Here is a 14311-nt window from a genome sequence, read left to right on the forward strand (position 1 = left end):
CTAATCTTCTTTTTTGTCTCTCAAAGCAAGTCTTATGCTAACTTTTCTCAGAATCTTGCATGTGGTGAAGGAAACTTCTAGTTCATTCACTGAAATGTGATTTTAAGTGTCTGATTGGCAAGCCACTGACTGATATCTTTGGAAAATTGATATGTTGTGTATTTTTCTAACGATGCACATACATCAATAAAACAAGGCAGCAATTCTCTACTGGCAGTTATTAACCCATCCTACCCAACACATATCAAATGTGTACGTGTGGTTTACAACTGCTAGGTGATATATTACCAGTGCCAGAAATAGCAGGAAGATTACATCATTACATTCCAAAACTTAGAAGCCAAAATAGAATTATAACCAGTATGTGCATTAAAGCAGTATTGTGTAGACTGTGTTGAGAGCTGGAACAACTGATTGCCTAGTCCTCATGAAGTATTTCTCAAATACATACTTTGGTAAGTAACTCCAAATCCAGTGGGGAATAATACAGTGGCTATTGAGTGTATGTCTGTGGTCTTCTGTTGCTGTAGCTTTCACTTCAAGGTTTAATGTGTTTTGCATTCTGAAATACTCTTCTGCACGCCACTGTTGTAACACGTGGTTATTTGAGCTACTGCCGCTTTTCTGTCAAATTGGACCCGTCTGCCCATTCTCCTCAGACCTCTCTCATTAACGAGAAGTTTTCGCCCACAGAACTACCACTCACTGGTGGTTTTTGTTTTTTTTGCAATATTCTCTGCAAACTCTAGGGACTGTTGTTGAGAAAATCCCAGTAGATCAGCAGTTTCTGAGATACTCAAACCACCCTGTCTGGCACCAACAACTATTCCATGGCCAAAGTCACTCAGATCATATTTCTACCCTATTCTGATGCTTGGTCTGAACAACAAATCAACCTTGTGACCATGTCTGCATGCTTTTATGCATTGAGTTGCTGCCATGTGATTGGTTGAATGGATATTTGCATTATTGAGGTGTACAGGTGTACCTACTTAAGCAACCACGGAGTATGTGCTAAGCAATCTGTCGAGCTGCTTTTCCTTTGCTCTTGGGTAGCCAACTGAAGTTAAAATGCAAGCAGAAAAGAAGAATAAAAGCAAAGCTAGTAAACTTTGAACCAGAATATCAATGTTTAGTTGGAGAAAGTAACACTCTGAACGGATCCTATGCGTCACCCAGAAGCGTATTAGGTCAATTTCATTTAAAAGATCATTTCAATTTCTTTTAAAAGTGTTTGAAGACTGAACGAGCAAGACACTTAGGTACATTTGAGATTCATTGTTCCATTTTTATTAATAAAATATCGCAGAGTTTGATAATAACATTCATAGAAAGGTACAACACAGAAGTCTTCAGCCCATCTACTCCATGCTAAACCATTTAAACTGCCTACTCCCACCAACCTGTTAACCAGGACCATGGCCCTTCATATCCCTCCCATGTACCTATTCAAACTTCTCTGAAACATTGAAATTGAGCTTGCACGCACCACTTGCGCTGGAAGCTCATTCCACACATATGAATGAAATAGTTTCCCCTCACCTTCCCCTTAAACATTTCATCTTTCACCCTTAACCCATGACCTCTAGTTGTAGTCCCACCCAACCGCAGTGGAAAAAGCCTGCTTGCATTTACCTTATCCATACCCCTCATTAAACCCCTTTTAAATGGATGTCTCTGGAAATGCAGCTCGTTAGCTAACAGTTACTGGACTCCATGGCAAGAAATCCACCCTTCTCAGGCTTCGAATGTCTAGGGTGTATATAACTTTGGTCCCGCCAAACCAGAGATTGGGATGTCTCTCCCACCCAAACCCTGGTTTGTGTGAATGTTGTGTGATGTACTGCCCCCCTGCAATCACCTGTCGGCAAGGAATAACAGATCGTACACTGCATACGATTATAAAGAAAGTACATTTATGAACATGAACTTAGCCAGTTATTAAAGAAAAGAAAGACGAAAACAAAAAGGGCCCATTATAATTAAACAGTCAAATGTGCACACAAGTTGGAGCTCTTCTTGAAGTTGTTTTTAACTCACATGCTGGACCCTCGGTCTACGTGAAAGCACACACCACCTTCCGAATGTCACTCAAAATCCATCTTGAACAAATGGGCTGTACCACAGGAGTATTGGTCCTTCCTCCTTGAAGCCATTCACCTGCACAAAGCACCTTGTACAACAGGGATGGCATCCTCAGCTACATTCCCTCCTGTCTTCTCCCAACTCCTGCCAAAAAGATCCCTCCCACGCCCGTGTCCCTCACAAAAGTCTCTCCACCCAGCATGCTCTAGAACCTTCTCCCAATTCCACCATCATGATTGGCTGAAACCTCATTCCTAAGATGAACAACAAAGCCCCTTATCTCAGCTCAAACCCAGACAGGCTGAAAGCAGAACAGACCACTCTTACAAAACTGCTAAAATGAAATACCTATAGCATAGCAGTAAAAAATCTTAACCAGGGTGTTACACTCATAATTCTGTATATCTCTATCAAATCTCCTCTCAACCTTCTATGTTCCAAGGAATAAAGTCCTAATCTGTTCAATCTTTCCTTATTACTCATGTCCTCCAGTCCCAGCAACATCTTTGTAAATTCTCTCTGTTCTCTTTCAACTTTATCTACATCTTTCTTGTAGGCAGGTGACCAAGACTGCACACGACACTCCAAATTAGGTCTCACCAATGTCTTATACAACTTCAACATAACATCCCATCTCCTGTACTCAGTACTTTGATTTATGACTAAAATTCTGACTAAAGATACAAGTCAGAGAAGACTAGGCATACCAGGAACCAATACAACTACCGATTGATCTAGAAGTTTATCATCTTCAAAGTTCCTCATAAGAAAAAAATTAATTTGATTATGCGAAACCCTATTTTAAAATGTTAAATAAATGCCACTCTGAAGTAAGGAAACAAACAAGGAGTACATATGCAAACTGAACAAAAACATTTTAATAAGCAGCCTACAATGGAAAGTTCCTGCACAAACGTCTGACAATACCTAAAAGGAAATTGAAGTGCTTTATGAAATATCCCACAAAGGTTAAGCAAATGGATACAAATTCTGAGCAGCCATAATCCAATTAAATTTTAGAAGAGTCTAATAATTCAGAATTTGTATGGCAAACTGTTTAGAGAAGGGAGGGGTACTGGTCCAATGCATCACAACAAATGTCACTCTGACCTTTTATCTCTTTTCAGTTGCCCATTATTTCCCCCGGGTCCTGTCCTCCTTCCCCTCTCCTATGGTTCAGTCTCCTCTCCTATCACAATCCTTCTTCCTGTGTCACTCTCCTTCCTCTCCAGCCCTTGACCTTTCCCACCAACCTGGCTTCACCTATCACCATCCAGCTGGTCCCTTTCCCTTCCTTTCAGTTAGTCCTGACGAAGGCTCCCGGCCTGAAACGTTGACTGTACCTCTTCCTACAGATGCTGCCTGGCCTGCTGCATTCACCAGCATTTTTTGTGTGTGTTGCATCTGCAGATTTCCTCGTGTCTACCCTTTCCCCTCCTCCCACTTTTTCATTCTGGTATCTTCCCCCTTCCCCTTCAGTCCTGAAGAAGGGTCTTGGCATGAAATTTCGGTGGATTTGATACAGAAAAAGATGTACTGCAAAAGCCAGACTCCGCTCTCTCATCAGGGCAACCGATGATACCTTGCCCTATCCCCAAAATCTTCACTAGTGGTTCAGCAGTGAGGTTCGATGCCCCCTCTATGACATGACCAATACCAACCTTCAACACACCCTGGCAGGCTGCAAGACTCTGCTGTCCCAAGGATGTAACAGTTGGTGGCAGGACCAAGTTCTAAAGAAGCTGGCAGAGATGATGCGAGAATCAGCCTTTCCCCAGTGGGATGCCAACTCATCCCATTTGTTAAGGCTGGCAAGAGCGCTGAGTGTACCCGCCCAAGAGCTCCCTCAGGACACTTCTCCACAGGCAAGGAGTAGGACATGAGGGCAGATCTCAGCAGAGATCTACAGCTCTGCAAGGAAATCACTACCGAATCTCTCTGTCCAGACAGAGCACTGTGGTCCATGGTCGCCAAGATGGTCCTTATTGAGTTAACCATCCCATGGGAGGAAGGAATGGAGGCTGCCCACGAGTGTAAGAGGTTGAAGTACTGTTAGCTGAGTGTAAGGAAGATGGCTGGAGGACCATCATCTACCCCATGGAGGTAGGATGCCGGGCTGTTGTCGGCACATTAACGACAAGGTTACTGCGCGATATGGCAGTGACTGAAGCGAGGCTCAGGAGCATTGACTGAAGAGGCTGAAAATGGCAGCTTTTGGCTGTGGCTGAGGAGGAAGGACAGAAATTGGGGGACTAACTAACCCTATTGAAAGCTGAATGGTGTGATAGGGAGACATCTCTGCCACAGCTCAGCCACTAGAAGTACCAGGGCTAAGGGAGCAAAACATCAATGAATAGCAGTCCCTGGCTGATGACCCTACAGCTGATCTATGGGCATTGTTGGAGGCACAGCAGGCAGCAGTGCTAAGCAGGAATAATCTTCCTGTACATCTCATTGACTTTTGGTGGATTGGACACAGAAAAATATGTACAAGATTGTACCTAGTGTAAGCCAATTTTACTCAGTATTCATTTCTAATATTTTTGCCAATTTTACATTACAAACTACAGGACTTACTTTAATATGTTATCAGTAGAAAAGAAAATTAAAATAAAGAAGATTGGGTCTGACTACTTAATAGTACATAAGGGGTTTCTTCTTTTATGTTATTGTTAAGGCTAATAAAATGGCTTCTTTGTTATGTTAAAAATAAAATGGCTTCTCTGTGATGTTAACTGCTGAGACAGTGGTTCTCTCCTAGCTGCTCGTTTGGGTTATATTACTGATATAGGTGTTTAGTGTATTTGGATGACCTCCTAGCATTGGGATTCGCCTTGGAAGACTATGAAGCGAGGCGAGTGAGGGAGCCCAGGGGACAAAGAATTAATGAAGTAAAACTTTCTTTGGACGAGTGCCAGGTCTGGAGAAGGACACAGATTCTGAGTGTTTGGCTGAGAGAGGAGATTTGCGTCGCTGAACTGAATGCTGAGAAATGCATGCTGGAGACTGAGTGCTGCAATTTTGGGACAACCATTGAAGAATTGGAGTTCACGCTCGTTGAGACGGGGAAAACGGAATTCTGAGCCGAAACTGCGGTCATTTACTGATGAATTAATCCAGAGAGACAAAACAATGACCAACCTTTGAAAGGATCAGCAGAAACTCAAGACATCGATCCAGAACAGATTGGAAGAAGCTGGTGGTGTAATTGCATCCCAGATGGAGATGGACACGAAGCATGAGTCAGAACTGCTGAGACTGGGGCGAGAGTTTGAGGAGTCGGAGAAGAAGCTGACGTCTTGACTGCAGGGGGCAGAAGAGGCTGCAGAGGCAGCCAAGGCTAAGTGCTTCAGTTTGGAGAAAATCAAACAGCAGCTACCAATCGAGGAAATGAGGAAGAATACGGATTCAAAGGATGATGTGCTGGATGTGTGGTACACGCTGCCTTTTGCTAACTTCCCCTTGATTGAGGAAAAGGCTTTTGGCCCTTCTCCCACTGAGCCAGGTGTAGTGGGGAGGGCTAGCTGTGGGCAGCCTGGGTTACTGCAGGACCCTGAAGGAAAAGAAGCGGGGCCCTGGACACAGGACAGGGGGCTCCGAGTCGCAGTGGGGGCATAAGTGAGAGATTGAGAGAGGATTTGGCAAGCAGACCGAGGTACCCCAGTAGTGTCCGAGCCTGAAGGGTTTAGGTGAGGGGGTACGGAGGTCTCGGAGGATTAGGAAACTCCTAGATGGATTGGCCTATGTAGCGCCCGTGGAACAGGGCGTAAGGTCTACTGTTTGGGGAGCAATGTGACTGTTTGTACAAGGATTAGGTTTTTGTGTCTGCAGGAATGGTTGGCGAGTTATTTAGAAGTCATGAGGACATGACTAAATTTGGTGGGGGGAGAGTATAAGGGGTTTCTTCTTTTATGTTATTGCTAAGGCTAATAAAATGGCTTCTTTGTTATGTTAAAAATAAAATGGCTTCTCTGTGATGTTAACTGCTGAGACAATGGTTCTCCCTCTAGCGTTTGGGTTCTATTACTGATAATGAGAATTGTATTCATTTGTTACCCAATTGGGATAGATGTTATTCTTTCGTGTGTCTGTAAGCTATTGTTTTCATGGGCTTTAGGGCAGAAGGCGTGAGGGGGAGAGGAGACGCGATGCTGTCAGCTGGGCGGTGGAATGGACCCTCAGCAGGAGTCCGAGGCCCAGGGTTTTCGGGAGGAGAACCAAAGAGGAAGGACATGCTGGATGTGCTCTGGTCGACTACCGTGGTTGGTCCCAGGCGGCGGGTCGAGGGGGTCAGAAGGGATCGAATGGTGGAAAGAGGACCCCGTTCATTGAGCTCCAACGGTTGTGCACAAAGTGGTTGAACTCTGATAAGTTTGGCGTCTTTTACTTTCCTTTTATATTTTATCTCTATTAATTATATAGTTCCAGTAAGATCTATAAATTGTATTCTGTAAATCGCATATGGTGTACTGTCCGATATTTGGCGTGATGGGGTACATCATACAGCATCTACACAAACTTGATTACCCAGTTTGGAGGGGCTGAAGGCTGCTCCCCCTAGACAAAAGCGAGCTGAGCGAGCCCGAGACTTACCGGGGGCTACATGTAAATTTCTATACACTTCACCAATTAATTATCTGTTTGCATTTTATAAGTACTTCTACACAAGTAACTGCTTGCTACAAATCCTACTGGCTATAGTATGCATAACAGTTTAATATGCCACTGGTAGTTATACAAAGTATAATTACGGAAGCTTTGTACTGCATAATTTCTTTAGCCAGAGAGTGGTGAATCTGGGGAATTTGCTACAACACGCGGCTGTGGAGGCCAAGTCATTGAGTATATTTAAGGCAGAGTTTAATAGATTCTTGATTAGTCAGAGCAGAGATGGAAACTGGTCAACCATGATTAAATGATAGAGCAGACTCAATGGGCCAAATGGCCTAATACTGCTACTATACCTTATGGTCTTATCACCTTGTGAATAAGAGTTTTCCCAGTGGCTAATTTTTACTTCAGTTTTGACTAAGTACTTTTAATTAGATTATTATCTATAGATTAAAATGGAATTTTTCTTATCTCTGTGGGGATAAAAAAAACTGTCTTGTGTTTAGCGCCACATTCTTGAATCTTAGCTTTTCCTGTTTTCCTGTTCAGCTTCCTTCTGTTCTATCGACTCTTAATAAAATAATCCCGAAGCAACAAGTTTTATGACATCAACTCGATCCTGACATCAAAAAGAACTTTGGATTTAAACACCAGAATCCTTAAGGTAGTGGATAACAGATTATATTGCATAGTTTGGCCATTGTCATTACAAATTTGATTATTCAGACAAAATTCTGGAGCAGTTTCATTTTATGATCAACCACATTGAAATAAATCAAATCGCGTGAAGAACAATATCCTTACCTGTTCACCAAAATTAAGTTTTGTGAAAGCAAATGTTTTCAAGCAAACGTTTGATCCACATACTAAAGGCTCAATGATGTCTCTAAATGTCCTTTCCAGATACATTCCAAAATATGGCCAGGCTTGTTTTAAAATCTAGTTCAGAAAGTATAAAATGTTAGAGAACACAGGTACAGAGATGGCTTCAACATCAGATGAAAAACTGAATATTCTGGTTTAATCAATTGAAGATTATAATGTTAAAACAAAGAAACTATGAAAGAAACATTCCAAACCAACAGTAGTATTTTACCTAAAAATAGTTCAGGATCTTCCCTTTCTGGACGTCAAAGAGGTTAGAGCATAGAGTATAGAACACTACCACACAGTGATAGGCCCTCTAGCTCATAACGTCCATTCAGAGCCTGAGGGGAGCCAATCAGGACCAAGGCAAGTGAACAGGGGCCTATATAAGCACAATACTCTTATTGATGATGAAACGTTTGCAAGCCAATTGCTAAGCTCGGTGAAAACTATAGCATCAAATGTCTCTACCAATATTCAGCAGCATCCTAATGAGCCTGCTACTGATTTAAACTGCATGTCAGCATGTTCCATATCCTTCTATTCCCTGTCTGTTCATGTGCCTGTCTGAACGCCCCTGAAATTTTGTTTTACAGTCTACTTCCACACCTTCCCCTGGAGCATGTGCCAGGTATCTACCATTCTATGCAATAGAAGCCTGTCTTGTAAATCTCCTTTAAACTTCCCCTCACTCACGTTTTAGCTATTCCCTCTAGTATTTGACATTTTCCTCCTGAGAAAAAGGCCGACCATCTACCTCATGTATAGCTCTCATTATATATTCTTTGATCAGAATAAGACAACCCAAGTCCTGAGAGAGGGTCTTGGCCCAAAACGTTGACTGTTCACACATTTCCATAGATGCTGCCTTACCCTTCTGAGTTCCTCCAGCATTTTGTGTATGTTACAAACACAAGAAAATGTACACATGCTAGAAAACTAAAGCAACATACACAAATGCTGAGGAACTCAGCAGCTCAGGCAACATCTATGGAAATGTGTGTTACCAAGTTTATTTAACATCTAGGCAACAGCCCGGCGAGTCTCTTCTGCACCCTCTCCAAAGCCTCCAGATCTTTCCTGTAATTGACAACCAGAACTGCACAACAAAAACTGCACACAATTTTAAGCACCTTCTCTTTTCTTTTCCTGTTTCCAGCATCCAGTTTTCCACAACCCTTATCCTCCAACTCATCAAACATCATTGAATTAACAATGATGTTTTCTATGAGTCGCCACACAGTGAAGCTTCAGATTTGACCCTCGGAAAGTATCGTTGGACCAGTAGTGGTCTTAATGTGTTGACTTGGATACAAAGTGAAATGTGAGCAACAGCTTCAGGATAAAGGTTTGGGCGCCTGCATTTTAACAGACATTTTGCTGTTGAAAAGGAATTTAAAAGGGTTATTGTCAGGTAGCTTAATCGTGGGGCATGCCAAGCATTTAGATGACCATTTGGACCACCTTCCATTGTCCCCAGTTAACACTCTGAAAATCAAAATCAATGAGCACTTCCAGATCAAGGGGGGCAAAGTTCCACGCAGCATTCCAAATTGAATCAAGTGGTCATGAAGATGATGACCATAAGTTATAGGAGCAGAATTAGGCCATTTGGCCCATCGAGCCTGCTGTGCCATTTCATCATGGCTCTCTCAGTTCCCATGTTCCATGTTCCCTCTCAGCCCCAGTCTCCTGCCTTCTCCCACCCCTGTATCCCTTCAGGCCCTGACTAATCAACAATCTATCAACCTCTGCCTTAAATATACCCAATGACTTGGCCTCCACGGCCGCCTGTGGCAAAGAATTCCACAGCTTCACCACTCTCTGGCTAAAGAGATTCCTTCTCATCTCTGTTGTAAAAGGATGCTCCTCTATTCTGAGGCTGTGTCCTCTAGTTTTAGACTCTCCCACCATAGAAACATCCTCTCCACATCCACTCTATTGAGGCTTTTTGGCATCGATTGGATGACAGATCGAGACCAGTCAAATCTTCAATGAGCAACACAAGCTGACCTGGAGATCACTGACACATAAAAAGTAAAAATAGTGGGAGGTCATGGTGGTCAAAGTTTCTGGCTAATCTACAGTGCCTATAAAAAGCTTTCACCTATTCACTCTCTTCAGAAGTTTTCTTGTCTTTTTTTTTACAACATTGAATCTCAGTGGGTTTAATTTGGTTTTTTTGACATTGATCAATAGAGAAGACTCTTTTGTGTCAAAGTGAAAAGCGATCGCTACAAAGTGATCTAAATTAATTACAAATAAAAAACAAAATAATTGATTGCATATTCACCCCCTTTTAATATGACACATCAATTCATCACCTGTGCAGCAAATTAGTTTTAGAAACCACATAATTAGTTAAATGGAGATCACCTGTGTGCAGTCAAGGTGTTTCAATTAATTAGAGAAAAATACATATGTATCTAGAAGGTCCAGCTGCTGGTGAGTCAGTATCCTGCCAAAAATTACACCATGAAGACAAAAGAACACTCCAATCAACTCCATGAACAGGTTATTGAAAACAAGTCAGAAAATGGATTTCAACTTACTAAATATCCCTTGGCATATAGGTAAGTCAATCAAGAAATGGAAAGACTATGGCACAGCTGTAAACCGGCCTCAAAAACTGTGGCCATGCAAGAAGGGGACTAGTGAGGGAGGCCACCAAGAGACCTATGACAACTCTGGAGGAATTACAAGTTTCAGTGGCTGAGATGGGAGAGACTATGCATACGACCGTTGCCCAGGTGCTTCACCAGTTGCAGCTTTCAGGGAGAGTCACAAAGAGAAAGCCACTTCTGGGAAAAAAAAGACCTCACATGAACTCTCAGAGGTGCCAGAAGGCTGTGGGAGACTCTGAAATCAGCTGGAAGAAGGTTCTATGGTCTGATGAAATGAAAATTGAGCTTTTTGGCCATCAGGCTAAATGCTATGTTTGGCATAAACCAAACACCACACATCATCAAAAACACACCATCCTTACCGTGAAGCATGGTGGTGGCTGCATCATGCTGTGGGAATGCTTCACTGCAGCAGGCCCTGGAAGGCTTGTGAAGGTAGAGGGTAAAATGAATGCAACAAAATACAGGGAAATTCTGGAGGAAAACCTGATGCAGTCTGCCAGAGAACTGTGACTTGGGAGAAGACCTTATCTTTCAGCAAGACAACGACCCCAAGCATAAAGCTAAAGCTATACAGAAAAGTCTTCAAAAACAACAAAGTTAAATGTCCTGGAGTGGCCAAGTCAAAGTCCAGACCCCAATCCAATTGAGAATTTGTAGCTGGACTTGAAATGAGCTGTTCACTCACAATCCCCTTGCAACCTGACAGAACTTGAGCAGTTTTGTAAAGAAGAATGGGGAAAAATTGTAGTGTCCAGATGTGCAAAGCTGATAGAGACCTATCCACACAGGCTCAAGTCTGTAATTGCTGCCAAAGGTGCATCTACTAAAAACTATCTTGAAGGGGGTGAGTAATTATACAAATCATCTATTGTTTAATAATTGTAATAAATTTAGACCAATTTGTAGAAACTTGTTTTCATTACGACACAGAGTCTTTTCTGTTTGTCAGAGACAAAAAAAGCCAAATTAAATGCACTGTGATTCAATGTTGTAAAACAGTGGTCCCCAACCACCGGGCCGCAGACCGGTACCGGGCTGCAAAACACGTGCTACTAGGCCGCAGGCCGCGAGGAAACAATATGATTTGGCGATATGAAAAGATATGAGTCAGCTGCACCTTTCCTCATTCCCTGTCACGCACTGTTGAACTTTAACATACGCGAGGTCATCAGTGACCCAAGACGTGCAAAGGAATGGGTCCGTGAGCCATTTGTGAATGTTTCCGGTGAATCTTCCATGTCAGCGCGGGAAGAAGATCAATTCCTCGAGCTTGCAAATGACGGCGGGCTGAAAAGTATGTTTGATATAACATCTCTGCCGGCATTCTGGATCAAAGTCAAGGCTGAGTATCCTGAGATAGCTATGAAAGCACTGAAAACATTGCTTCCATTTCCAACATCATATCACTGCGAAGTGGAGTTTTCTGCGATGAATGCAACGAAAACTAAATTGCGGAATAGACTGGACATAAGGAACCCCCTTCAAGTATCGCTGTCTCCCATTACCCCTCGATGGGACCGTGTTGTTGCAGGGAAACAAGCCCAGGGCTCCCACTGATTCAGCGATATTGGTTTGTTGCAATGATTTTATATGTTCATCCGAGGAAAGTATGCGCTGTGTGTTTAATATCCAAACGTTACTTAAAATGTTATGATGCTATTGACTTATAAGTGACTTATAATTCAGTGGTCTCCAACCTCCGGGCCGCAAAGAACGCAGCGGTACAGCGGTAGCCGGAACGCACCCAGCACATCTTTAAGAAAAAAGCCCAAACAAACAAGCTAATTAAGTAGGTGCCACCTGGCACGTAAATCAATTAGCTTGTTTATTTTGGTTTTTTTCTTAAAGGTGTGCTAGGTGTGTTCCGGCTACTGCTGTACTGCTGCATTCTTCACGGCCCGGTATCGTTCTGCGGCCCAGAGGTTTGGGACCACTGTTATAATTGACTTATCACTATATTCATGCGAGGAAAATATTTGCTGTTTAATATTAAATTGGTTAGATAAACCCCTTTAGAAATGAAATTGAGTATATTAGCCACTGATAGTGACTTATAGTTGACTTATCACCTATATTCCGGTCGTGATTAACAACCACCCCACCTAGGCAGACCTATTCCCTGTATCTTGAGAGTTACCCCTGAGGAAAGGCAGATACCGACAGTGAAATTCATTAATGCTTCAGGGTTTCATCGCACCTTTGGCCGATTAATGAGAAAGGCATTTGAACAGCAGCATCTCAGATCAATGTCTATCAGGTAACACGCAAAATTCTGGAGGAAGTCAGCAGGTCAGGCTGCATCAATGGAGAGGAATGAAGAGTCAATGTTTTGGGCTGAGATTCTTCATCATGTTCAACATCTGCAGAACCTCTTGCATCTATCAGGTAGCAGTGATCTCTGCCTCCTTAAATACTTCTGGGATCAAACTGCTTGCAGCAGGCATCTAAAGGCATTGGTAAAAATATCAGTGCATTCTAAACACAAAATACTCTGCAGATGCTGGGGTCAAAGCAACACTCACAACACACTGAAGGAACTCAGCAGGTCGGGCAGCATCTGTGGAAACGATCAGTCAACATTTCGGGCCGGAACCCTTCGTCAGGACTGCTTCCATAACGATCCGTCCTCTGCTCTAAAATGAGTCCTGACGAAGGGTTCCGTCCCGAAACGTTGACTGATCATTTCCACAGATGCTGCCGGAACTGCTGAGCTCCTCCAGCGTGTTGTGAGTGTTCCAGTGCATTCTGCTACATCTGCTACCTTATATTCAGACTATGTTGGACTGGCCATATCTTTTATGCACACATTATCCATCAAAACAGGAAGGAATGTTCAAATTCCCACAGCCCCCAGTGACTCTATGATTTCAGTCTCGGAGGCCAATGTGAGATCATCCTTCAGGAGGGTGAACCCACGGAAAGCATCCAGCCCAGATGGTGTACCCAGCTGAGCACTAAAGACCTGTGCTGACTGTGGAAGAAAATTAAACCTGAGAATTAAGAGTTAACAGAATCATGAGGATAGCAGGGTAGGATAAGAAGCAAATGGGATCTGTCTGTCTATTCCTACTAATTAGTAATAAGTCCTGTTAGAAATGAAGATCTGAAAACATACAGATGTAGTAAGTCTTGTTAGTAATGAAGAACTGATAATCATGGATGTTATGTGTTAGGAGGAGCCCTTAGCCCTTCAGAACTACATTGACTGATGGCTTGGTTTCTTATAATTAATTGGGAGGTTCCTTTAGCCTTCAAGACTACAGGACTGACAGCTTGGTTTCCTCTAATTAATGGGGAAATGACTATGTATATAAGGATCCTATGTCTAATTTTGTGTAAGGTATGGAAGCGTCCTGAACTTTATCATTAAGGTCTAAGCAGGAGCTCTTGATGTCTGAAAACTCTGAACTACATGTATTTTAAGGTATAAAAGACCATGCTTGTGCTTGCTCTAGCAGAGTCTCTTAATGAGCTCTCTGTGGTCACGTAACAAAGTAATTAAACTGAAAAGTAAATTTCTCTGGCACTGATCAACTGGCTGGGGTGTTCACTAATGTCTTTAGCCTCTCACTTCAGCAGACTGAGGTACCCACCTGCTTCAAGCAAGCTTCAATTATACTGGTGCTGAAGAAGATGGTGGTAACCTGCCTCAGTGACTGTTGTCCACTTACATCCACTGTAATGAAGTACTTTGAGAGGCTGGGGATGAAACATATCAACTCCTGCCTGAGAAGTGACATGGATTTGCTCCAGTTTGCCTACAGTCACAACCGGTCAACAGCAGATGCCATTTCATTGCTTTCCACTCAGCTCTGAAACATCCGGATGGTGAAGGTGCATACATCAGAATGCTCTTCATTGACTACAGCTTGCCATTCAATGCAATCATGCCCTCAAGACCTTGACCTCAATACCTCTTCATGCAACTGAATCCTCAATATCCTCACTTGCAGATGCCAGTCAGTTTGGTTTGGCAAAAACATCTCCTCCACAATCTCCCTCAGAAAAGGTGCACCACAAGGCTATATGCATAGCCCCCTGCTCTACTCACTTTATGCTTGAGACTGTGAGGTTAAGTACAGCTCTAGTGCCATATTTAAGTTTGCAGAGGCCACCACCAA

The 14311-nt window shown here is 42.8% G+C and overlaps 1 protein-coding gene across 2 annotated transcripts in view; it reads right to left on the bottom strand.

The window, feature by feature from the left end:
- The window catches only part of LOC134348681 (extended synaptotagmin-3-like), a 118138-nt gene that overhangs the window by 81093 nt on the left and 22734 nt on the right, over positions 1 to 14311 (bottom strand). For both annotated transcript variants that reach the window (XM_063052457.1, XM_063052458.1), the window contains exon 3: positions 7501 to 7635. In XM_063052457.1, the coding sequence (XP_062908527.1) occupies positions 7501 to 7635 (135 nt within the window). The remainder of the gene's footprint in view (positions 1 to 7500; positions 7636 to 14311) is intronic.

Source organism: Mobula hypostoma, chromosome 6, assembly GCF_963921235.1.
Source record: "Mobula hypostoma chromosome 6, sMobHyp1.1, whole genome shotgun sequence".
NCBI classification, from domain to species: domain Eukaryota; kingdom Metazoa; phylum Chordata; class Chondrichthyes; order Myliobatiformes; family Myliobatidae; genus Mobula; species Mobula hypostoma.